This window comes from Sinohyriopsis cumingii, chromosome 1, assembly GCF_028554795.1.
Source record: "Sinohyriopsis cumingii isolate HCF-2022 chromosome 1, ASM2855479v2, whole genome shotgun sequence".
NCBI classification, from domain to species: Eukaryota; Metazoa; Mollusca; class Bivalvia; order Unionida; family Unionidae; genus Sinohyriopsis; species Sinohyriopsis cumingii.
Window position 1 is genome coordinate 175,310,307 of NC_142961.1, and position 26,274 is coordinate 175,336,580.

The following is a 26,274-nucleotide window of genomic DNA, read 5'->3' on the forward strand; positions in this document are numbered from 1 at the left end:
GAAGAAATGTCCCTAAATTTCAGGCATGTATGTTCCATAGAACTAAAAATCTGCCCTGTCACAAGTAAAGAAATAACCTGTACTAAATCAATTAATTAGTAAGACAGAGATTGCCAAATGACAAAGAAACATTTCATACTTTCTTTTAATGGTTACAAAACATTTTCTGTTGCAGTTCGGGAGTATATTTCAAAGGAGTACAAGTTCTGGAATATCCAAGGAGATGCTCTTAGAAGTGTCATACCAAAATGTCTGACAACCCCTAATAATGGGACCATAGATTCAGATGAGAAATGACAGATGAATTTTCTGCAGTATTTCCATTATGTACACTATTGAGACAATAATGTGCAATATACAAATTTCACAGCTACACAGATAAAAACAGAATTAAGGATGGATGTATTTATGGATGTTTTTAATCTTCAGATTTATCCTTGCTGTTTCGTATAAATTTTGTCAGTATATTTATATATTTCCATGCATGGTTACAGTAATTTATGAATATACTCAGGGATATTTAACATTTTGAAAGCCTTTTCTCATTTTATTGCAATTAGCTTTTCCCTTAACACAAGTTCCATTAGGTGTGCATAAAGGGGAAGAATTCCATCAGTCTTTTGACTTTGATCATTTTAATGTCACTAAGGTGTTCTTTCTCTTGGCCACATTAAGCTGATTAATTTGTGATAGGACATTATTATTTGAAAATGTAACAGGTTCAATTACAGTTCTCTATAGGTACATCAATGACCCTCGTTTGGCTACATAAGCCCTGTAGCTATAACCCTCATTTGGCTACTTAAGCCATGTAACAATAACCCTCATTTGGCTAGTTAAGCCCAGTAGCAATACCCCTCATTTGGCTGTTTAAACCCTGTAGCTATAACCCTCATTTGGCTACTTAAGCCATGTAGCAATAACCCTCATTTGGCTACTTAAGCCCTGTAGCAATACCCCTCATTTGGCTACTTAAACCCTGTAGCAATACCCCTCATTTGGCTGCTTAAACCCTGTAGCTATAACCCTCATTTGGCTACTTAAGCCCTGTAACAATAACCCTCATTTGGCTGCTTAAACCCTGTAGTTATAACCCTCATTTGGCTGCTTAAACCCTGTAGTTATAACCCTCATTTGGCTACTTAAGCCCTGTAGCAATAACCCTCATTTGGCTACTTAAGCCCTGTAGCAATACCCCTCATTTGGCTACTTAAACCCTGTAGCAATACCCCTCATTTGGCTACTTAAGCCCTGTAACAATAACCCTCATTTGGCTGCTTAAGCCCTGTAACAATAACCCTCATTTGGCTGCTTAAACCCTGTAGCTATAACCCTCATTTGGCTACTTAAACCCTGTAGCAATAACCCTCATTTGGCTACATAAGCCCTGTAGCAGTAATACTCATTTGGCTACTTAAGTCCTGTAATAATAACCCTCTTTTGGCTATATAAGTCCTGTTGCAGTAACCCTTATTTGGCTACTTAAGCCCTGTAGCAATAACCCTCATTTGGCTACTTAAGCCCTGTAGCAATAACCCTCATTTGGCTATACAGGTCCTCTTGCAATAACCCTCATTTGGCTACATAAGCCCTGTAGCAATAACCCTCATTTAGCTATATATGCCCTGTAGCAATAATCCTCATTTAGCTACATAAACCCTGTAGCTATAACCTTGATGTGGCTATATAAGCCCTGTAGCAGTAACCCTCATTTGGCTACTTAAGCCCTGAGCAATAACCCTAAGTTGGCTATTTAAGCCCAGTAGTATTAATGCTCATTTTCGATGTAAGCCCTGTAGCAGTAACCCTCATTTGGCTACTTAAGCACTGTAGCAATAACCCTCATATGGCTACTTAAGCCATGTAGCAACAAAGTCTTGTCAGAGAGGATTATAGCTATACATCTATAATCTGGGTCACTAGTGACTTGTCCTATACATGCTATGAATGACATGTCTTTAGAGTTACCTTATTTAATGTGACCGTGTGTTTGACCCCCAAAATAACCTTATGAAAGTCTCTACAAAACCCAAATATGTGTGAGAGTCAAATTGTGAAGGACAAATTTTCATTAACATGCACTGCTGAACGGTGCCACTGTTGACTAATACGATTTTGTCATTGGCACCGCAGGAAGCATCATTGTTGTCACATGCATGCTTTACTTTAAGAACGCTTCACACAGCAGAAAATACCAAGATGTGTCATGAACCTGAAATTCTGTTGACACTTACATGTTTGGATCCCTAGCCTCATAATAGTAAATTATCCCTATTAAATGAAACCATAATGTATATGCAATGGCAAGATTCAAAGATATATCCGATTATCCATTTTATCATTGAATCAAAGAGACATTGTTGAGCGACTTCATTGAAGATTTTAATGACTGGTGCTGGCATTGTTTTGCTGTCACTGATATGTAATAGATGCTCGAGTTACTAATCACTGATTCAGAAGTTGATTTTGAATCGATCAAATCACCTGCAACACTAGCACTATTAACCAATCCCCGTCAATGTTTTTGATGATATTAACAACTTGCAGCTTGTTTAGCTATCTGTGCAGCACATGAAGGCAAGGTTGCAAACACCTTTGGTACACTTGTAAGCAATCCATAATATCAGATTGATCTCTAATGCACAGTTGTATTGTCAAAGTCTCCCCTCACAGGTCTAATGCACAATTGTATTGTCAAGGTCTCCCCTCACAGGTCTAATGCACAATTGTATTGTCAAAGTCTCCCCTCACAGGTCTAATGCACAGTTGTATTGTCAGAGTCTCCCTCACAGGTCTAATGTACAATTGTATTGTCAAAGTCTCCCCTCACAGGTCCAATGCACAATTGTATTGTCAAAGTCTCCCCTCACAGGTCTAATGCACAATTGTATTGTCAAGGTCTCCCCTCACAGGTCTAATGCACAATTGTATTGTCAAAGTCTCCCCTCACAGGTCTAATGTACAATTGTATTGGCAGAGTCTCCCCTCACAGGTCTAATACACAATTGTATCATCAAGGTCTCCCCTCAAAGGTCTAATGCGCAATTGTATTGTCAAAGTCTCCCCTCACAGGTCTAATGCACAATTCTATTGTCAAAGTCTCCCCTCACAGGTCTAATGCACAATTGTATTGTCAGAGTCTCCCCTCACAGATTTAATGCACAGTTGTATTGTCAAAGTCTCCCCCGACAGGTCTAATGCACAATTGTATTGTCAAGGTCTCCCCTCACAGGTCTAATGCACAATTGTATTGTCAAAGTCTCCCCTCACAGGTCTAATGCACGGTTGTATTGTCAAGGTCTCCCCTGACAGGTCTAGCACAAGCCCCTCCTGGTCCACAAGGGATTAATGAAGGTTTATCAACCAGGGATTGTTGCATGGAATATACACAGGTAGAGTAATTGATTTCAGTCGCCCATGGCCTCAGTCAGGACAATCAGAAACAATATATAACCCTGTGGCAATTGCGATGTCAAGACTGAGGCTTTATAGCTAATACTGATGGTATTATTTGGAATCATCAGGGTAATTCTGACAATGTTTGGCAAGTTACTATCTCATTAAACTTTTTCCATCTGCTTATGTTCTCATCTGGAATCACTCTTTTCCATTTATCAACTTTAGCTTTTCAGGGTTAGCAGTACCATATTGACTGGTAATTTTAAATTAATCACTGGATCCTGTTGCAAGGTTGCTGGCAAGGTTGTTGAGACATGAATTCAGAAACTGCATCAAGTCAGTTAACTGCATTTATCTGAGCCTAAACATCATATATTTTTCCATGTTTTGGCGGATGACACTTATTGGTACATTTGATGCTTCTGCGACTCTTTGCATAATCACATAACCATCATACCCATGCAAGTTATGAAAATACTGAGATTTTGGTTTTACTGGGATAAATTTACAACTGTAGATTGCATGCACTGTGTGTGGCTCCACTGTATGTATAAGTGACAGTGATCATGCAATTTGGCATCAGAACTAAAGGGACATCACAGATCAAGCAATAAGTGACCCAGAAAATTTGTGTGTGTGATCTTTGATTGTAACCATGCAAGAACTGTTATCAGATCCATTTTGCAGTAGTGGGTGATTTAAGGAATACAACCAAGTCCTTGCCATGACACAGCATCGATGGCTCAGTTTGACCACCACAGCTGACCACAGGATAACAAAACCCACATGGACCTTTTTGAGCTACTTGCATTGTATTTGTTTGGTTGTTCAAAAGTGAAGTTCCACAGGCAGTTTTAAGCATTCAGTGTGTGTGTAATTTCTATATGGTACCTTTAATTTTCTTTGCACAACTGTAAACATACATGCCAACCATTACGCTTTTGATGTAATCATTACACTTTTTTTAACAAAAGTATGCCTTATGCATAAATGTATTCGGATTACCCATTTTCGGTATATCCCCCTCCAGAATAATTAATAATTTGTTTTCTTGTTTCTGTTAACATCCCATGAATCCTACAGACCGTTTTCTAGAAAAGACGGCTTCTACGTAACTATGACATAAGAGTACACTTGTCCATAGACTTGCATGAACAGTATTATGTTCTATTTATAGCAGTTGCCTTATTTGCAAGAAACATGCTGGTTTCTACTTTCAAACTTTTGACCTCAGCTTCTATTTATAGCAGCTTTAAGGCTTAGGTAGGAAAGAACAGACTAGTTTTCTACTTTTTAATCTTTGCTCGGAGATTCTTTGTTCTAATTTGTATATGGTACAGAACCAGTCTGTAGGTATTTGGTGCTAAAAGTCAAGTCAGATTTATTCTAGTCGATGCATGTGTTAGAGCAAAAATGTTTTTCAAATAATTTCACAGATCGATTAGAAAAAGTCAAAAAACCTATTCAGTGATGAATACATGAGTTACAGAATACAGCATTCCATTCTAGGGCACCTTCACGCCCATTGCAGGCTGTGTGGAAAGATTTTAATATTGGTCATGCTGGTAAAACAAAGAAGCCTTGAATTAGCTCATTTTATTAACTCCAATACTAAGGTAACTTCGTTTTTTACAGCAGAACTAAATTGTGGATACAAATTTTATAAATGCACAGGCATTATTTACCGAGTTCTTAATAGAACACCAACTACCCCTAGTGGTAGAAGACTGCATTGGTCCTTTGTTCAAATGAGTGTTTCCTTATTCCAAAATTGCAGAAAATATGCATGTGCAAGAACAAAGTCGTCTAATATTGTTAGGTGTTTAACAGAAGGTACTTCACTTAAAATTGCAGAAGCCATAAAAATTTGGTCATTTATTATTGCAACAGGGAGGAGTAGTGATTACGATAACAAAACATTGTACCCAGTCCGTGTAAAGGACAAAGTCAGAGTGCTCTTCTTTCATTACCAGAATTAACCGTAGATTCCAGTGGAGAAAACATAATTTATTTGCTTGATAATGCTTTGAATAAACATAAATTGGCATAACTGTATGGGGTTTTCAGCTGATAATGCATCAGTTATGACTGGAATTCATAAAGGAGTTGCATTCTATATTTTGAAAAATGTCTCCATCATTGTACATATCAGGTTGTCCCTGTCATTTGATGCATCTTGCTGCAGGAAAGGCTGCAGATAAAGTAGAAGGAGAACTCCTGAAGTATCAAGGTGGCAGTCTACCTGGCAATGTACATCATGCAGACAGAGTTGATGTGCAGTGGCACCTTATTTCCCATCTAAAAGACTCAATAACTGGCAGATATAAATTTCCTCTTCTTAGTCAGGTTATGCAAGGAATATTGATTCTTTACCATTGAATTCTAATGCTGACTGTGAGGGATTGTTCAGCATTGTTAACAAAAATAAAACTTAACTCAGATCCAGGCTCTGTAAGCCAGCACTTGGTGCTCTGCTGGTGTGCAAAACATTCATAATCTCAGCTGATACAGTGTCTTGAAATGCAATATAGAGACTGTTAGACTTAAGTATACAAGCATAAAGACAGTGTGACTAATCAATAGTAAATCCTTATCATTGCATTTATCTTGTGTAAAGGACAGCCCTTCGGACATAATTCAAAGAAACCATGTTCTACATCATGTATATATAAACACCAGCAACTGACTTGCAAATAAACAATGCCCTATTTTGTTGTAACTTATGATGCCCAGGACTTCATTTTGACAGTTCAAATCTGCAGTCATAAGTTACTGTACGTGTGGCAACTGTTTTTCTTACGTTTTATATTCCACCTTATATATTTAGGTTTAACTCTTACAGCATGTAACACTGTTTACTAAATAAAATATTTACTCATAGTTCTTTGGGGGCACATATACTGTGTGGTATATGTTGTTTTATTCCTTCTTTTAATTTAATCATGGTAATTAAAGTTTACATATATGGTAGAGGAATGCCAGGTGTTTACTGGCTGAGCTTCTTGGCAGAAATGGAAATGCGATTTAGTTTGCAGAGAAAATTACACAGCAGTCACAGTGATCATTCATGGGATTTAAACCAATTGGTGACAATTCTTTTGTTACTATAGTACTGTTGTAGGGGTTTTAAAAATGTGAAATTTACGTGAATAATGCTTAATCTTAACATTTTATTTATCAACAAAAAAACTTTGTAGTGTGATGTTAATTATTTCCTCACAACATGATTCACAAGTGATAAAATAGAATATGGCCTCTGTCGATTGCATATGATATATCTATTAATGTATGTTTTTTTTTTTCTTTCTGAAAAATGAATACTGACAGACATAATGTCATAATCGAGAGTTCTCTGCAAAAAATGTGAAATATTATGAGATCATGAGGTAAGTGTGGAAATACCCCAAAAGGTTTTTCTCCCAGCTTGAGAGTTGACAGGTATGAACTTCCCAGGCTTGTGGAATTTCAGTCAGGGCTTATGAGTTTATTTAGGTCACCAGCCCTGGGCCTGTGCCTAAAAAAAATTTCTTTCAGCACTGATCATATATCTTTTGAGCTTTTCTGACAAATCTGTATGACACATTTAAATGAAATAGCAATTTAATCTTTTCTGTAAAATTAGAAACACTCCATTGTTCTGGTAATTTGATCCTGCATTAAATACACTCGTAAATTTAATTTAGAATCTATATGCAGCAATCTATAAACTTTTTGCCATTATGTATACACTGTGGCAATCATTTAATATAAAATTTCAAATCAGCTCTGTTACAGTCAATATAAACTACAGGTAACCAAAGAAAACATTACTTCAATCACATTATAGTAGCAACCGATAACCCCATTCTTGCAGTAGTATTTTAATTTCACAAAAAAAAAATTTCCACTTATGTAGCATAGTCACAATCAGTATTATGCACCTTTATGCATAGGTTGTTTGTGTAATAGTTTTTTTTAGTACATAATGTAGCTAGGTCAATTAGTACAAAACTGCCTGATAGTGGTTTAGCACTTAAGGCTGCTTGGTCAATCAGTTCTAAATGGCTTGATAGTGGTTTATTACATAATGTAGCTTGGTCAATCAGTACAAAATGGCCTGATAGTATTTTAGTACAAAATGTAGCTTGGTCAATCAGTTCTAAATGGCTTGATAGTGGTTTATTACATAATGTAGCTAGATCAATCAGTACAAAAGAATGTTTTGAAGGACACTTCATATTAACCAGTGTTCACTTTTAGTACATAATGTAGCTCTGATCAGTCAGTGCAAAATGGCCTGATAGTAATTTAGTACATAATATAGCTTGGTCAGTCAGTGCAAAATGGCCTGATAGTATTTTAGTACAAAATATAACTTGGTCAATCAGTGCATAATGGCCTGATAGTGCTTTATTACATAATATAGCTAGGTAAATCAGTACAAAATGGCCTGATCGTAATTTAGTACATAATGTAGCTTGGTCAATCAGTACAAAATGGCCTGATAGTATTTTAGTACATAATGTAGCTTGGTCAATCACTACAAAATGGCCTGATAGTATTTTAGTACAATAATATAGCTTGGTCAATCAGTGCAAAATGGCCTGATAGTATTTTAGTACAAAATGTAGCCTGGTCAATCAGTACAAAATGGCCTGATAGTATTTTAGTACATAATGTAGCCTGGTCAGTCAGTGCAAAATGGCCTGATAGTATTTTAGTACATAATATAGCTTGGTCAGTCAGTGCAAAATGGCCTGATAGTATTTTAGTACAAAATGTAGCTTGGTCAATCAGTACAAAATGGCCTGATAGTATTTTAGTACAAAATGTAACTTGGTCAATCAGTGCATAATGGCCTGATAGTATTTTAGTACATAATGTAGCTTGGTCAATCACTACAAAATGGCCTGATAGTATTTTAGTACAATAATATAGCTTGGTCAATCACTACAAAATGGCCTGATAGTATTTTAGTACAAAATGTAGCGTGGTCAATCAGTACAAAATGGCCTGATAGTATTTTAGTACATAATGTAGCTTGGTCAATCAGTACGAAATGGCCTGTTAGTGGTTTAGTACATAATGTAGCTAGGTCAATAAGTACAAAATGGCCTGATAGTGGTTTAGTACTATTATCATAAATTTTTCCTTGACCACATATTATTTCAGATTTTTGCTGCTTATAATGTTGGCATGAGGTAAAGTTCTACTTCAAATACATTATCCAATCATAATACTTTAATACTATTACCTCACAAATCCAGCCCTCCCAGACTACTTTTAACTACAGGAAGCTAAAAGTTGTCTGCCGACCTATCTGGCAGTAAGGCAGAGTGATCTTCCGTTACGTATAAGTCTTGGTAGCAAAGTCTAAAATTACCTCACCCATGAGGGAGACTTTGGACTTAGACGACGCATACCTTCATGTCTCTATTCACAAGGCTCCCAGTACGCTCCTGTGATTCACCTACAACACTGTATACCAATTCGGAGCACTCCCATTAGGGCCCCTGTGTCTTCACTTGTCTGACTAATCAAGTAATGGTGCATGTCCAGACTTTTTCTATAAACCAATTCAATGGCATCTTTGATGCTCCTTTTCCTACAAGACCTGCTTCATCATGGTGTTAGCGATGGCAGACAGAACTCGCAAAACACAATCTCTATATCAGCAGACCCAAACTACATGCACATTCCGACAAGACGGGTAAGTCTTACTCATGATGGCATTCTCTTTCATAGCCAAAAACTCTCTCTATTCCATAGGTAACCAAACTTTTGTCATGAAACCTCTGTCTCATCTGAACACATCAATTTTTGAAGGCCACCTACTTTAAAAGAATTTCTCATAAAAGGACAAGAGGATCCATCAGAAGAGCCTATCTCATCCTGGAGTAAGGGGGTATTTTGCTCAGCATATAGGGAAATAACAGGAGCTCAAATGAACTTGTTATGCACTTCGACTCATGAGGTTCAAGCAGTTGCCACCAACCTAGCATCAGACCAGAACTGTTTGTTAACCAGCATCATTCAGGCTGTAGAATGGAGATCAGAGTCCACATTCTCTAGCTTTTATCTCCAATATATGTCATCCCAGAGGGCCCAGTTCATCTTGTGGGACCTATATCCACAGCTTAACAGGCTACCTTTCCAGATCGATCAACAGCTTCTTAAAGACCCGGCTTCACGACTTCCGCTAGATTTGTGGGGGGAGGGGGGGCTTTTGAAACCGGGACCTAATAGACCGAGTCCCCTTCAGTCAGGTTACCCAGAAGCTGTCTTACATACTCTAGGGGACCGGAGATCACATCTCTGGGGTAAGGGGATGTACCTCCTCCACCTCTTACCTATTTTCTAAGGTATTAAGATTGGGTAATGTATTTGAAGAAGAAACCAATTTTTCCTAATAAAATATGTTTCTTCAAGAATACTTACCTGATCATAATATGCATACACCTTCCCAGCCTCCCTGTAGTTACATCCATAGAAAGCATAGTAGTAGTAACTGAGGCATTTTTTTGCTTTGCCACCATGTCTTATATGTAGGGAGAGATCAAAATTCTTCGTAGAAAAGAACATACATAAAGTTACACACTACAAATATAAAATTACAGATACAATTATTATATCATTCAAAACTTCATACAATTCTAGACTTGTCTTTTAAAATATGATGTAAATACAGTAATTACGTATCAAATGAGCCAAAGAGAGCACAAATATACTTAAAGTTTAGTAAGAACCCAATATTTTCAACTTAAAATCATTTTGAGTTATTAGAAAATATTGAATGTCATATAGTTATATGAACCATATTTATAATTTTTCTCTTACTTGAATTACATTGGGTTTTTTGACTGTTTTGTTGGGTGTTTTCACTTCATCCAGAATCCATCAGTTTCAGACTTGTTACAAATGGGGTTTTGCCTACCTGATTTTTGTCATGTTTTCAGTAGTAAACAAGATATTTAATAGAATTTGAGTTCAGGAGTTGGTGGAATTTTCCATAGGAAATTTTGGTTGTCCAAAACAATGTACTTCATCAGTAGTCAAGTGGGTATGTGTATATGTAGAGGTATGGTAAACAATTTTTTAGGATCAGAGTTTGTAGTTAACTTCACATAGAATTACAGAAGAATTATTTATTTGATCTATTCACTAGAATTATAAAAAGCTCATGTTTTTTGGACTAAAACACTGTTTTGATATTAGTGAGCACTCATTCAAACATTTTAGATTGTATCTTTGTGGCACATGAGGATGTTCAGAAATTTTGGTACACCAGAACAATCAAGATTATTGGTATATCAGGACATTCAAGACTTTTGCAATTCAGAAAATTCTATATTTTTTGGAGTTGTGATAAAACATTCGGGTTTATTTAGGATCTAATTCACAATACTGTATATATCGTTTACATTTTCATTTTGTAACTCACAGAAATAACTTATTTCTTGATTTTGACAATCTTGTTAGTTTCACTTCTTTCTGTTATATAGTTTAAGACCTATAGATTTAACATAAATTGGGGGCTCATCCGGATCTGAATTTCTATGAAACATTTCACAAATATTAAATAGTGTCTTTAAAATTTAAACTGACATTGCTTAGGAATTTAATTGTCCTTTGTAAATATTTTCATTTCACATGTTTGAGAAATCTTTAATGAAACCAGCAAGCATTCACAATGTCATCAGAAGTGAAGAACTTTTGTTTTAAATCCTATATCGAAAGGGATCGAGTTGATGAAAAAGAACGATTTGCTTGAACTCGCCAATCATCATGATCATTCTGAAGTGAAAGCATCATTAACAAAGCAAAAAAGAAACAATATTTTGATTCAGTATTTGGCAGGAAAGGAAATTTTGATCATACTTATTTTGGGTTTGATTAGTAAGTCTGTCTCGGGGTTTTGATAAGTAATTAAAGGAATTAGTTTCTTTTTTTTAAAAACCCAGATGAAATTGGAATTAACAAAGCTTCAGCTTTTTAAACAAATGATAGAAATGTAAATTCAGAAAGAGGCCATCCACAAAAATCTGGCCAAGTTTGACCCCTCCCCCTTCCCTGTACACATGCATACTTTTTTACACCCTTCCCCACCTGTGTAATAAGCTTGACGCACCCACCCTCTAATTCTACAGAATGGTCTATATTTAATCCATGCAGAAATGATCAAGGATTAATAATATTAACGTTTTTAATAAAACATAATCCACCAACGTTGAATGTCTGGCTGCATGTTTGTCATTCAGATTGTAAGAATGTCATATAATATTTTATTATATTAATGAGTTGAGGCTTAGTATGTAATAAGAATAATGTGTTATAATATTTCATGTATTTGTTCTGATGAAAATTGTGTGAATATGTAAATTATCTGTCTTAAATGATCTGTATAATTTATGCTGAGGATTGATTTTCCTACGTCTGGAAATGCATGCCAAGAAATCGCTAATCAGCAAAGTAGCCTAGTTAGGAAAAGAAGTGAAGTCCATTAATTTGTGTGTAATTAAGTTGTGAATTCTTTCCACTGACTCAGTGGTGTAGGCCATGTGTTGACTGATAGGCAAGCTGGTAAATTTATAGCCCAGCGGGAGAATAACAGTATCAGATAGGGCTATGTATGTAATGGTAGTCAGAGAAGAATGCGGTAGCCGCTAACAAGGCATTGGTTTATGATAGTAGGTTGTTTGTGTATTAGGCGAATGATATTAGCTAGTTCTATTGAATCTGATAGATGCTATCTGACAAAAAAGAGTGAGAATATTTTGTTGATCCCAGGAAAAGGAAAATCCTAACATATATTTAGGTTGGAATAAATATTTTTATTTGAAGGAAAAAAATACTTTGACACCTGACTGAAGTGTGACAAAGAGAGCACAGTCCGAACTAAGATTTGATGACCCAAAGAGGCTAAAGAGAGAGTGAGAGGAGGAAATATACGGAAACGTCAACCAGCAGTGATTTGGGAAAGACCAGAATCACCAGGTGATGCTGTCAAGCCGGCAATTTGAGTTCGATCAGTCATTTGATCAAATGGTGAAATATGGTCTATCAGTAATAAAATGGCTAAATTGACTTTGCATAAGTTTGTAACTCTATTTCTGAGAGAAAGTGAACTATTCACATGCCACTTTTGTATATGTAATTGATTAAACTGTTGTATTTTACATAAGGGGGGCTCATGTTATTCTATTCTATATCTCTGCTCAGTCCTCTATTATTCCATCCCTTAATTTCATACTTTATATTATTAATTGCTCCATCCAGGCAACAACACCATGGTCAATCATCTGCTAGATAACGATAACCAAAAACTTTAGGGAGTTAGGGAGATATCTCACATGTCTTGATTGTAATTTTAAACACATAAAAACCTCAGTCTCAAAAGGTGATATCGTAAAACGTAAATTGCCCATGGTTATTGAGGCACATCGTCGTGAAAACTTCACCATCGGACTAGTTATGCGCATGGTATTTTGAAAAATGCATTTTCGGGCTGTAACATTAAATTCTTTTGATTTATCCTTGGCCTCATTATTAAATATTTATATTTTTCCACACATAAACCCTAACACATTACGTCAGGAGCTGTTCAAAAACTGAAATCAAAAAATAACCGGTCATCAAAATGCTTGATCTTTGGAGATGAAGTTTTTTTTTCTCAACAAATGTAAAAAATGGAAACATTTTATTATGATACCTTAAACTAAAGAAATGTTATGGTACTAATAAATTTATACGAGTAAATCAAAAATAGATTTAAAACATGTATTGAATTTGAAATTGTTTCCTACATAAATTGCCTGACTGTGCATGAGAAGTCTTATCACTTTGATTTACTCTAAAATATAAGCATAATCCGGGTGAATCAAAAATGAAAAATGCGTGTTACTATCCACTGTTTCAATTTCACGGATATATGATCCAAACACTGAGTAGCAAATTACAAATTACGACTGTACTTAACGCCACTTTGTCAAGATGGCGAAGGGTTAAGTCGTACGTATAACAAAGTAGGTTGGCGCTGAAAATCGCCAAAACAGCTGTCCATTCGTAAGCTGGTGATCAGTCCTATTAAAATTGCATATCTAGTGGTTGAAAAATTACGAATTTGCCATATGGTGTGCCGATTTTGTTAAAAATGTTTAAATAAAATTGCAGTGTAACATATTTTCGAGCCTTGAATAACGTCACTATTAGTAGACTCACAGTACTAATTCAGTTCCCATAGTAAACATATGTAAACACCATGATATTAAAAATTCAATAACTTAAAAGTTTTGAACACTCATGATCAAACCTATATTTATCAGTATTTATGAAACCTGGACGTCAGCTTCTGTGTAGAGGAAAGGATATGAGCCGCGCCATTTTCTGGACTTGCATGTGTTTGCAACATGTGCTTTCAAATCCGCACCAAAGAGTCAGGTGCTAATTTTAGTAACGAGTGTTCCAAACTCAAGAATGTTAAAGGACTGAAATTCCACCAATAAAACATTGTCTCTATTATTTCACTTACAACCTGTATAAACTCTCCCAAAAGATAACTTACATTATTAACCAATCCTGGTCAGCAAAACATATATATACTCTACCGAAACATCGCAACGCACCGAAAGACCGGAACGCAACGAAAACACCGAAACGCACTTGTGTTGTATATACCATAGTGTATACTGGTTGTGTATGTATACTTATGTTAAATTTAATATTAGTTGTATATAAAAAAAAAATATATTATTACTTTCTTTACTGTGAGTGATGCAACATCAAATTAGCAAGAAGCTGGAAATTGCGCATTTTGACAACAGTTTTGAAAGTAAATAAATGTATTAATATTAACAGCGTATATTACAATGTATGCATCAGTTTAATGCTTAAGATATTAATAATACATATATATTAAAATACTGATTTATTAAGTTGATCATTATATTGCGGTTATTAATAATTACATTTTTCTTATTATCTTAAGTTCCGGGATGTTTGATTTGTGCAAACCAGCAAGTAAAACAGCTATATAGTTTCAGTGTGACCATCATGAATTATACGCGATCATTTATCTTAATGGTCTAAATGCAAAGAAACTTGCGAGAATGGCGTGCCAAATCATTTCCTTACTTATTTCGTATTTATACCACAACAAAAATTGTTTGCCCACGATTCAGAGTAGTTACATTTTCCATATTGGTTTCCGTTACTGGTATATACAACACATGTACTGGCTAATAGGGGGCCATCCATTTAGTACGTACGCAAAAATCTGGCAAGCTTAACCTTCCCCCCTCCCTGTACACAAGCGTATTTTTTTAACCCACCCCATCTGCGTACGTACTCTTGACGCCCCCGCCCCCCGAATTCTAAAGAAAAGGCCTATATTTAATCCACGCAGAAACGAACGATTGAGGATTAACAATATTAACGTGTTTAATAAAACAGATAGTCCACCGACGTTGAATGTCTGGCTGCATCAAAGAAATAAACTGCGTAACTTTAAAAAGTTTATCTTCTTTCCGCTAAAATTCAAACGCCGACTTTACCAGTCGAACAGGTTACATATTAAACACATTATTATCACCCACCCGCATCCCGTTTCCTATGCGTACGTACATTATCATTAGACCCACACACCCCCTACGCAAGCGTATGCATTTGTGTTACCCCCTCCAAGCGAACGTACTAAAGGGACGGCCCATAGTACATATTACACCACTGGTTGGCTATTGTATGCTTTCAAGCATATCGACAGTTTTTTAAACATATTCTGTTAAAGGAGGAAGCGTATGGGATACTGGATAGTTGCAGAAATGGGTTTAATACACAAAGACAATTTTTCGAACATAATCAGATTGTATTTGTTTCATATAACAAATACATGTTTTAAAATTGTTATACAAATAAGGCAATTCTAACGTGCCTACTCGAAGAGGAAATAAGATTAAATATAGCGACAATAGACATAAACACGCCCAAGTTATATCAATTAAACCAGAGGCGTAGCTATGATATTTTGCGCCCGGGGACGAAGTATAAAATTGGCGCCCCAGCCCCCTCCCCGTTTAATCACATTTTTGAATATTGCCCTTGTTTACTTATTATAATGTAACGTTGTAAGCCTCATTTTGGCGCCCCTGTACTCTGGCGCCCGGGGACATATGTACCCCCCTGCCCCCCCCCCCCCGCTACGCCTCTGAATTAAACTGATAAGTATGTGGCCTCAGCATAAGACCTCATGCACAAAACACACACACACACACACACACACACACACACACACACACATAATTCGTTCCTTAAAATATATTAAATAGTTAACATGTTGTCGTACTATATATTCCAAAGGACAATTTTCTAGTACAGATTGGTCCAACTGAAGTCCCGCGTGCCATATTTGCATGTATGCAGGGGCGTATTAACCATTAAGCAGACTAAGCACGTGCTTAGTGCACCAGGGCCAAAGGGGGCAGCGCAAAGTTGAGAAAAGGGTGAAAAGAAAAAAAAAAACGAATGAAGATTTGTAAAAAAAAAAAATGATAAAACTAGTGCAAATTGATCATAATGTGCTGTTTCTTGATTATGGTGCACCCTAGGGTTATCTTCCCAGGTGTACGTGGAAAGGAGGGGGGCACCAAGATTTGTCAGTGCTTAGGGCACCAGTGAGCCTTAATCCGCCCCTGCATGTATGGCCCACAAACATTACATTTTTGGTTCATGTGGCCCGCGGGGTTGAAGAAGCTGGACCACCCTGTTCTAGTATATACATGTCTTTATAAACTGCATCGCATAACCAATCATAACATTATAATATAAATCTTATTAATAGGAAATTAAACATGATCAAAAAATTTTGTACAAGAAATGTGGGCATTCAAAGATGTAAATTTATTAGCGATCAAACAGTAGATTTGCAACGTGTGTGGTTTTGAAGGTCAGTTTGATAATAGCGAGCTGATTAAAACAAATTAATAGCAGATATAGGTTATACACGGGATCGCGGAAATTAACATGCGACAAGGAGTGCGTTCGTTGCAATATATCATATCTAAAATTATGCTATTTGTTTGTCTTAGTCTTTTTATTTGTCACTGCTGGTTCGTTTATTTTCCGTTTACTTTGTCCTGGTTTCTTTCCGTGTGTTCTCTGTGCCACGATTTCTGACTGTCTGTCTGATGATGGCATGTATTTACTGTCTCTAAGAATGAAGTTTCTGAATATTTGTTCATTTTTATGTCTTTGTTCGGTAGTTTGTGTCACCCATTCCGTCTTTGAAATTTTAAATTGTCTCTGAATGTCAACGAGTCGGTATTCACCATACCCTATTAATGCACTTCTCAAGTCTTTGGAATGTCCGTCCGCCAAGTCGTTTAAATAAGATACAACTTCTGTCAGAAGTTTCGATTTCCTCTACAATCTGCTCCAACGCGTGGTTAACGGACTCGCAATTATTCTTGGTCCATTCGTCGTCGGTCAAATCCAGTACTGTTAAGTTTGACAGCAGTTGTGTGCAATTTTGTTTGTTTCATAAGGTTTCTTGTTTAAAAGTGAATATTTTATGTATGCATGTTCTTATAGTATGCATGTTTTATATAGTTCGGTGTTTATCTGCTGCTGCTATTTTAAGATTGTATCCTATATTGTAACATTACCTTTGACAGCCAGTGTGTGTGTGTGTGTGTGTGTGTGTATTTTTAACGTAGCTTTAAATTTTTTTAGCCATATCGCTATGGTGTCTGCAGTGTGGCAGTTTATAGTGATATCTAGCACTGGGGGATCATGCCGCAGACATGTAGCATGATGTCCGAGCCAATCACATTATCCTGACACTAGGCAACAGCAGAGAGACTGAGCCCACCAACTATTCCGTCCAACAGAACCCTCTATCGAGAACACTTTTGATAGAGGGTCTTATTTCACAAAATAAACCCTCTATTCAGAAAACTATGATAAATAAACCTTCTCTGCTGACTAGAAGAGTTATTTCATGAAAAATAACTAACTATAAAAATACTTCTTGACTCCGGGGGGTGGGGGTGTTAGACGAAACACTTGGTGGCCTAGTCTCTCTGCTGCTATTGATTTCTAGGATTTCTGCTGTGAATTAAAAATTTAAGTTAACAATAATGGCCAATATTGGAGAAGCACTTTCTGCTAGACTGGCTCGAGAGCGACTAGAAGCAATAAAAAAATTTCTTCCTGTGAGAGATTATGTAAGACAAAAATTATAAGCACGGCAGCAAGCACAAGTTGAATTTGCAACAGGTGCAGAAGAATTATTTAAACCCGTTACAACAGCTACTGAAAAAAGCTGCGGCGGTCACTGAAAGAGCTTTATTGGGAGATGAAAAGGGTATTCTTCCAGTGTTAAAACAAACCGCCGAGCAGACTGAAAAGATTGCTAGAAGAACCAAACAAACAAAAAAGATTTTACGAGATCTTCCAACTGATATAGCTGCAGCTCAACCTCCACCCACCGTTGTAGCTCAACCTCCACCCACAGCTGAAGAAGGTACTGAAGTCGCCGAAGCTGCTGCGCCCAAAGCAGCAAAGAAAGAAATTGTTGAACTAACTGCAAAATTTGATCCGGGTTTTATTAAAACCCTTAAAAACACACCAGAAGAAAAATTACCTGAAGTGATATTAGCTGGTTTATATAGCAAAGAAAAAGTTTTAAACAAGAAATATAAGTCCACGAATGATACAAATTTTGTTAAATGGGCGTATCGTATATACTACGATAAAAAAAACGGTCGATTTGGGATACCCAAAACTTATAAATGCAATAAAGAAACTTCACAAAAGTAGACAACGAGGATCTCCACCTCCCTATTCACCGCCATTGGAGGAGCGTCCAGATGAAAAAGATGATGATATTCTCAAAACTCTTGGCTTTGGGGCTACAGGTAGTGGTCTTGGTGGTCACATTACTTGTCCTGATAATATCATCAATGATGTATCACGGCTAGAAGTTCTCTTAGGAGGAAGGCGTGCCGGAAATAACTCACCAGAAATAATTAATGAAGCAGCTGATATCTGTCAGCGATTATTTCAAGGCGGCATCATGGATACTCACATCTATCGAGAACTTATTGATGAACTTGTCGACAGCGATTAGAGAAATAACTAATTAAATAAAATGATAGTACACAATTCTCATCGTAGACCAGTCATGGTCAGGGTGGTAAATTCACGAGTACCCGTATACAGGATGACTTATGGAAACGGATTAGGCGATGTTGTTCAGGGTTTATTTGCGAGGATGGCACCTAAAGCAATACCGATCGCAAAACAATTATCGACGAAAGCCATTGATGTTATTAAAGATAAAGCTACTGGCGCTGTTGGTAGCGCTGCCAGTAAAGCATTCCTGGCAATCAAGGACAGACTAGCACGACTGATACGTAGTAAACCTCCGCCGGTAAAATTACCAGCCACCGCAGACATGCCAGCAAATGTTAGTAAAGTAATAAATGAAGCCGCAAATCAAAAACTAGCGGCGCTGATAAATCCTGAACAAATAAACACAAGTTTGATTGCGGGAAGTGGTCTTCGTTTTAGACGATAACTTCTATAATAAAATGTTTAAACGGGAATCCGACCCAGCATTCGACATAGACGAACCGGTTCTTAAAAATGAATCAGTGCGTGATTATCAGTATTACTCTTATGACGCACGAGAACCAAATAAACGAGGACGAATTGAACTTCAGGTTCAGGATACAAGTAGATATTTCCTGCCCGCTGAAGCATTTATTGAGGTAGAAGGAGAAATTATAAAAACAGATGATACAGAATACGGACCCAATGTTAAAATCGGTTTTGTCAATAACGGAATTATGGCCTTGTTTGATAGTGCTATCTACATGATTGATGGAAAAAATATTGAATCAATTCAAAAGGATGTCGATGTTGCTACAACAATAATTGGTCTAGCGAGATATTCTGATGATTATACAAGATCAGCCGGTCCATCAATGATGTTTGCCAAGGACACTTCTAATTTTCCTAACAGTGATCAGTACGATATTAGACGACCAAGAAACTTTGCCGATAACGCTGACGCTGATGTGTGGCCGGTGGTTCGTGGTGATAATGCAGAATTTAATTTAGGTTTCGTTGCACGTAGACAAATGCTAAAAGGTAATCGTAGAAATTTTTCATGTGCCATTCCGCTGTCGCATATCTTTCGATTTTGCAGAGATGTCAGAAAGGTGATTTTTGGAGCCAAACATACAGTTGTGCTTGTTAGAAAAGCCGACGACAATGATGCTATATGGCGACCTCTAGGTGACGCTGGTAAGGTAAACATAACAAAACTATCACTGTGGATGCCGGTAATGACTCCTGCAATTACTGAAGAACAACGACTGCTTTCTTTTATGGATCAAGGTGGTAAAGTGTTGTTATCGTGACTTACAACAACCACAGATAGTGCTCAAAGTACCAATAACGGTTTATTCACATGGCATATAGCATCACAGCAGGGGGTTGCCGCGCCGCGACATATTTTCATTGCTCTTCAGGATGCTGCACGGGTGGGTAATGAAACACGTTCGCATATGATATTTGATCAACTTGGTATCACTGACGTTTCTCTGAGAATAAACGGGTATCAAGAACCATCTGAGAACATACTGTTAAATTTTGGTAACAACCATGTTGCACGTGCATATCAACGATTGACGAAATATCTAGCGCGTGATCTAAATATCGACACTGGTTTGCAAATGTCACAATTGGATTTTATATCTCATTATCCAGTCTATTACTTCTCGCTGGAGCATCTTGATTTAACCAGACAGTCTGTCGTTGATATTCACTTTCGGGCTACCGTCAATAGAGACGCAGGAGTTATAGCTAATTACAGAGCAATCGCGGTCATACTTTCCGATAAAGCAATGTTGCTTGAAGGTGCTGGCGGCCGAATGATTCTCGTTGATGCCCCAGTAGAAAACCTATAGGTTTTCCGAAAATATGTAATATTTTCCGAAGATATGTAACAATTAGATCAATCTCGTATTAAATAAAATGTCATACAGTCATGTTAATGTCACTCTGACTCCTGGTCAGGTGAAGAAATTACAATCGAAGAACGCGAGCACATGTGGGACAACAATAACACTAAAACACGATCAGCTAATGGGCGGTCCAAACAAACTGTCATTAACTAAAACCCAACTAAAACATTTCAATAAAGCAAAGCAAGCAACGACTGGAACTCAGCTTGATTTCTCTCCTGCAGCTGTCAAAGATATGGTTAAAACCGGTGGTATATTTCCTCTTCTTGCCGCGATACCAGCACTGATAGCTGCTGCTGCTCCCGCAGTCGCAAAAGCAGCCGCGTTAGGGGCTGTTGGAACAGCTGCTGGAATGGCTCTAAAGAAAGCAACAGGAAATGGATACAAAAAAAGGGAACACGCGGATCCGGGCTAAGACTCCCAGGAACTCCGCCATCATGGTACCCAAAAAGGTTTTAAGTGTTTTTACACCGATGTCAAATTTTGATTTGCTTGATGCTGTTAAACAATTAAATATAAAGAACTTCAGAGGCGTCTTTATGCGAGATCAATTACCAGCACGACCGAATAATCCAGAAACCGGAATTATTAATCTTGATAACAGTGATGGTCCAGGAACTCACTGGGTTGCTTACGCGATCGATCTACGTGGAATTATCTATTTTGATTCGTACGGGCTAGCACCGCCAATTGAGTTTCTTCGATATACAAAAAACATCCCCCTGACAGGTAAGGTTTTGTATTCAACGTTACCAACACAAACATTAACCGATCCTCCGATATGTGGCCGTGAAGTATTAAATGTTCTTGATGCAATCTCGAAATCAGCGAGTTCTCCTCACAAAGTCGTGCATGAATACACGTTGAAATCACAGATGTGATTTCCAAATTTAAACAACCCCGTAACTAATAATGGTTGATATTTACGGAAGATCAAGCAGAACAAAGGAAGAAAAAAAAGATATCGATTTATCAAAGTATGCGACCAAAGATGAAATTGATAATCTTTTAACGTTAACCTGGATAGACCCAGATGAGGTTGTAATTTTTCAAGATCGACATGGCAAACTAAAAACCAGTAACATTAGGTGGAATGACATAATTCGCAGGGTTATTGGAGCTACCACGGACAACATCGTTTTGTATTCACTGACAGCGGCAGAATCAGAGATTCGCTGATATCAATCGCGGCGCCTCGAGATGATGCACGAAAAGTCGCAGGGGAACGTGTAGCGAAGACCGGTGATACAATGACAGGTGAACTCAATCTCGGCAACAACAAAATAACCGCGTTAGCGATTCCAACATCCCCGGAAGATGCCGCAAACAAACAATATGTAGACACCATCGAAGGTAAACTAACCACGTTGCGGGTAGAGTATGATGTTCACGTGAGCGCGTTTACAAGGCCTCGAAGAAACTTCGCAAAAACTGATGAGGCCGTGGATAAGTTCTTTGGGACTCCTCCAGTCATCGACATGAAACTTTCTGAAATCATACCAAATCTTACTAATAACGCCAACGATATCAACAAGATTAATACCCGGTTAGGTGTAGTCAGAACAGATAGAAGTTTTTCAGATCAAATCGCGTTGATACAAAATAGCATTGACACGATCAAACAAACACAGCAAGATATCGTATCGGGAATTCCTGAGATCGTTAACAAAACCAGTTTGATTAAAGTCCCCACTGGAGTTACCCCCGGGCATATCACCAACATCGTATACACGGTATCATCGGGATTCGCAACATGGTCCCGACAAAATAATACTATCAAATATACAGCAACAGCCACTGGCGTGTATAGACTGTCTGTATTCAGTGCCGCTAAGTTTGAAATCTTCACAACATATCCCTGGAGACATTCCACCGATAAATATTCCGGGGTTGTGACTATCATATTAAACAAGGATTTTATACTGGAAGCCGCAGACAAGAAATTAACCGCAACGTCTTACTGGTGGTGTTTGGAATTTGTAGCTGAAATGCCTCAATTGGTTACCGCGTAAAATAATAAAATGACAGAGTCATTAAACACTCAACAATACAGATACGATCAAGTACGTGAATACCAGTCAGAGTTAAAAAATATCATCAACGAGAGTACGGTAAAAGTAAAAAAATATAAACGTCGAGTAACCGTGTTAGATGTGTTAGTGTATTCTGTTTCTGCGGTTGTTGCATCAACCGGAGTAGTATTATCAGCGTTGACTCCGGTTACAGCAGCAATCGCTGCTACCATTGCTGTCTCAGCGACAACTACGGTTGCCGGAGTCGCTAGTATTATCGCGAAAAAAATATCATCTTGCGCTGGTAACAAACTCCGTGAATACACAACTAAATTAGAACTTACTCAGCGGGGTTATTCAAAACTTTCTAACCCGTTATCGGAATGTGTCGCTGACAGCAATATTTCCACGGCGGAGTTCACCGAGCTCACCAAGATATATGAGGATTTAAGAACATCACTGATAAATAATGACAGAACCACTTCAGCATCGAGCTTTACTCGACATAGCCGCAAACACAGCTCCGGTAAAAACATCAATGATAACAATATCTTCGACGCAACCAGAGTTTAATATTAATTTTCCAACTGCAATTCCAGTAAAAGAAATCGCGTTGGCACAATTACGAGTATATCACAGTTGGCCCAACATCAGGTCGACATCATTTCACGGACAGTTGCCAGATAATTCATTTGTATTTTCGTATAAGAATAAACCTGACGGTACCCCCGACTGGAACGTTGTCACGTTACCAACAGGGTCTTATCAGATAGAAGAAATCAACAAAGAAATACAGCGTCAAATAAAGCGTATCACGGGAAAAGAAACAAAAATATCAATAACCGTCCACGAGCCAACGTTGTCAACGACCATCGAAGTCGCTTCACCGGGTTACGCCGTAGACATTTATAACAGTTCAATCAGAACAGTATTAGGATGGCCTGAAAATCCATCACCGACATCGCCGATACCACCAGAACCTAAAAAGTCTGATTATATCACTGACGCGCAGTCATATCACGGAATTACACCGTCATACAAACAACATCTGGATGATATAAAACGTTCATTGTCTGGCCGGATTACCCCCTTTAAAGATAGCGACGATATTGAGTGGTCCTTTGCTATCTCAGAATTTCGGGGGGGGGGGTACATGAATCATCTCCTCTTCGTCTAAGCGAAATTACTGAATATTTTAAAATTATTAATATGTCACATAGAGAACAACTAACACGGCTACGGCAACGCTTCCAAGAACATCTTGGAAGCGCATACATTTCCGATATGAGTTCACGCAGCGAAATTATTAAACAAATTGAGATATTAAATCAACTTGCCGCAGATATGGAATATATTAACCAGCGAGCAATTCAGGTAGTAATTTACAGTAACCCCGTCATTAAACAACTATTTTTGAAAAGGTACTCGCTGACCGAAGCCATGTTGCCGAATTTTAAATTACCAGGATATGTTTCCCCGGTCATCTTGAAAAAAATTTGTTACTGATATCGTCGATGAATACTTCGATGACATACTTGAACACCACAAGCGAATATTGCCATCGCCAACTATCCTCAGATATGACAATTCCACAGCGAGCGATGGCAGACATATTTCTCCGGGAATCGTAAATATCACTGATGTGTCCGCGGTCAATCTTGTGTGTGACGTAATCGATGGCAGTTACAACATAGACACAACAGTATCAAATCAAGCCCAGCAAGGGTTTATACTATATTCATTTACTCCTAAAGAACCACCTGGGTTTTTGATTGTACAAGAGCCAATTAATCCAGTATTTCTGCAGTGTTTAAGTCCAATGCTGACAAGGATAAATTTTAAAGTCACCGACCAACAGGGTAGACTTTTGGACCTGAGAAATGAAACTATTAGTATTAATTTGCTGGTAAAATCGTGAAACGATTTTCAAAGGACTTTCAAATCGTGAAACGGTTTTCAATTAGCGATATCATATTATAATAATGTCCAAAAAATCTTCGATTTTCAAGTCAAATACTTCCCAGAAATGCAAAGCATTTCCGGAAAAATATGATGATGATGATGAAAATGTCTCTGACAGTGAAACACAAAGTGTTTCCACCGACAGTGATTTTATTGTTAGTGACAGTGATGAAAATGTTTCTGAAAGTGATTTTGTTGTTAGTGACAGTGATGAAAATGTCTCTGACAGTGACGACACCGACAGTGATGTCGGCAACAATAACAGTGCCATCACCATCAATGACAGCACTGTCACAATAAATTATATTAAATGATAAAAAAATATAGCATGTATCAGCACGTGAAATGTTTCATATACGACAAACAAACACTTGAAGAATATATCAGGAAAATATTCAGCGGAACGTCGTCGATTTCATCAATTATGAAATTAGGTGAAGTTAAAATAGTTATTGATAAATACGGTAATGATGATTTTTTACTGACAGAATCGCAGTTGAAACAACTACAAGAAAATCATATCATAGCGATCACATGTTTTCCAGACCAAATCATGAATTATGCTCACTCGTGTATTTCACGGGATCATCTTGATAAGATACTGCAGTGAAAGTGCAAGCGCTTTTGAAAATCCTTTAGGATTTTCACTGACAGCGTCCTTGACTTTGTCAAGGGGGGGGGGAATAACAGAAATCGGACGATTTCACGATAATTTTATTTTTTTGTGCAGTAAAAATATTTGAAAATTCTAAAGAATTTTTACCTTATATATATTTTTTACAACACTGACAATTTTACTGATTTTGATAGGGTATTTGCTAGTAAAAACCAACGAAATTGTCCAAGTTGCTAATCCTGATAGGGTATCAGCTAGTAAAAATCAGAAATTGTCCAAATTGCTACCCTTGATAGGGTATTTGCTAGTAAAAATCAGAGAAATTGTCCAAGTTGCTACCGCTGATAGGGTATCAGCTAGTAAAAATCAGAGAAATTGTCCAAGTTGCATAATTTTATTATAATAATTTTCTGCAACACTGCCAATTTGCTAGTAAAAACCAACGAAATCAGATAATTGCATAATTTACGCAGTAATAAAAAAGTAATATTTGAAAATCCTAAAGAATTTTTACTTTGTATATATTTTTTACAACACTGACAATTTCTCTGGTTTTCACAGGGTATTTGCTAGTAAAAACCAACGAAATTGTCCAAGTTGCTAATCCTGATAGGGTATTTGCTAATAAAAACCAACGAAATTGTCCAAGTTGCTAATCCTGATAGGGTATTTGCTAGTAAAAACCAACGAAATTGTCCAAGTTGCTAATCCTGATAGGGTATTTGCTAGTAAAAATCAGAGAAATTGTCCAAATTGCTAATCCTGATAGGGTATTTGCTAGTAAAAACCAACGAAATCGGACAATTGCATAATTTACGCAGCAAAAAAAAGCAATTTTTTTTTTACTTTCGATTTCACTTCCAAGTATTTGACGAAATCAAGGTGAGGTATTTACTTCCTCGTAAGTGACGAAGTCAGCGGACATACAATGTTTCAATTTTCGGACGCGATTATTCATTATCTTTTTAGTTTCATTTTAGTGCCAATGCCAGCCTGATCTTTTCAATTGCACGAGACAATGGAACAAATTCATTTAGTTGTGCTTCTTCTACGCTGGCCAGTGATTTATACAAATTATTTTGAATCGATATGAATCGATTGAGCAGGAAGAATATAACGCTCTGCGCATTTAGATTCATATAACGATTCAAAATCAGACAGAATTGTTTCAGGATTTAGTGATAAATTAAATCCTTGCTTTTCTAATTTTTTAATAGCATCAATCAGTATTTTCGTGATTCATATATTCAGTATTACCAGCCCTACAATTTTCGCTCTGCGT

General features: G+C 37.2%; 1 protein-coding gene across 1 annotated transcript in view; it reads left to right on the forward strand.

Moving 5' to 3' along the window:
- The window catches only part of LOC149808422 (AP-5 complex subunit mu-1-like), a 59,704-nt gene extending 47,242 nt beyond the window's left edge, over positions 1-12,462 (forward strand). Inside the window, exon 13 of the mRNA XM_089977020.1 lies at positions 176-12,462. Coding sequence (XP_089833146.1) covers positions 176-297 — 122 coding nt within the window. The 3' untranslated portion in view covers positions 298-12,462. The remainder of the gene's footprint in view (positions 1-175) is intronic.
- The last annotated feature ends 13,812 nt before the right edge of the window (positions 12,463-26,274 follow it).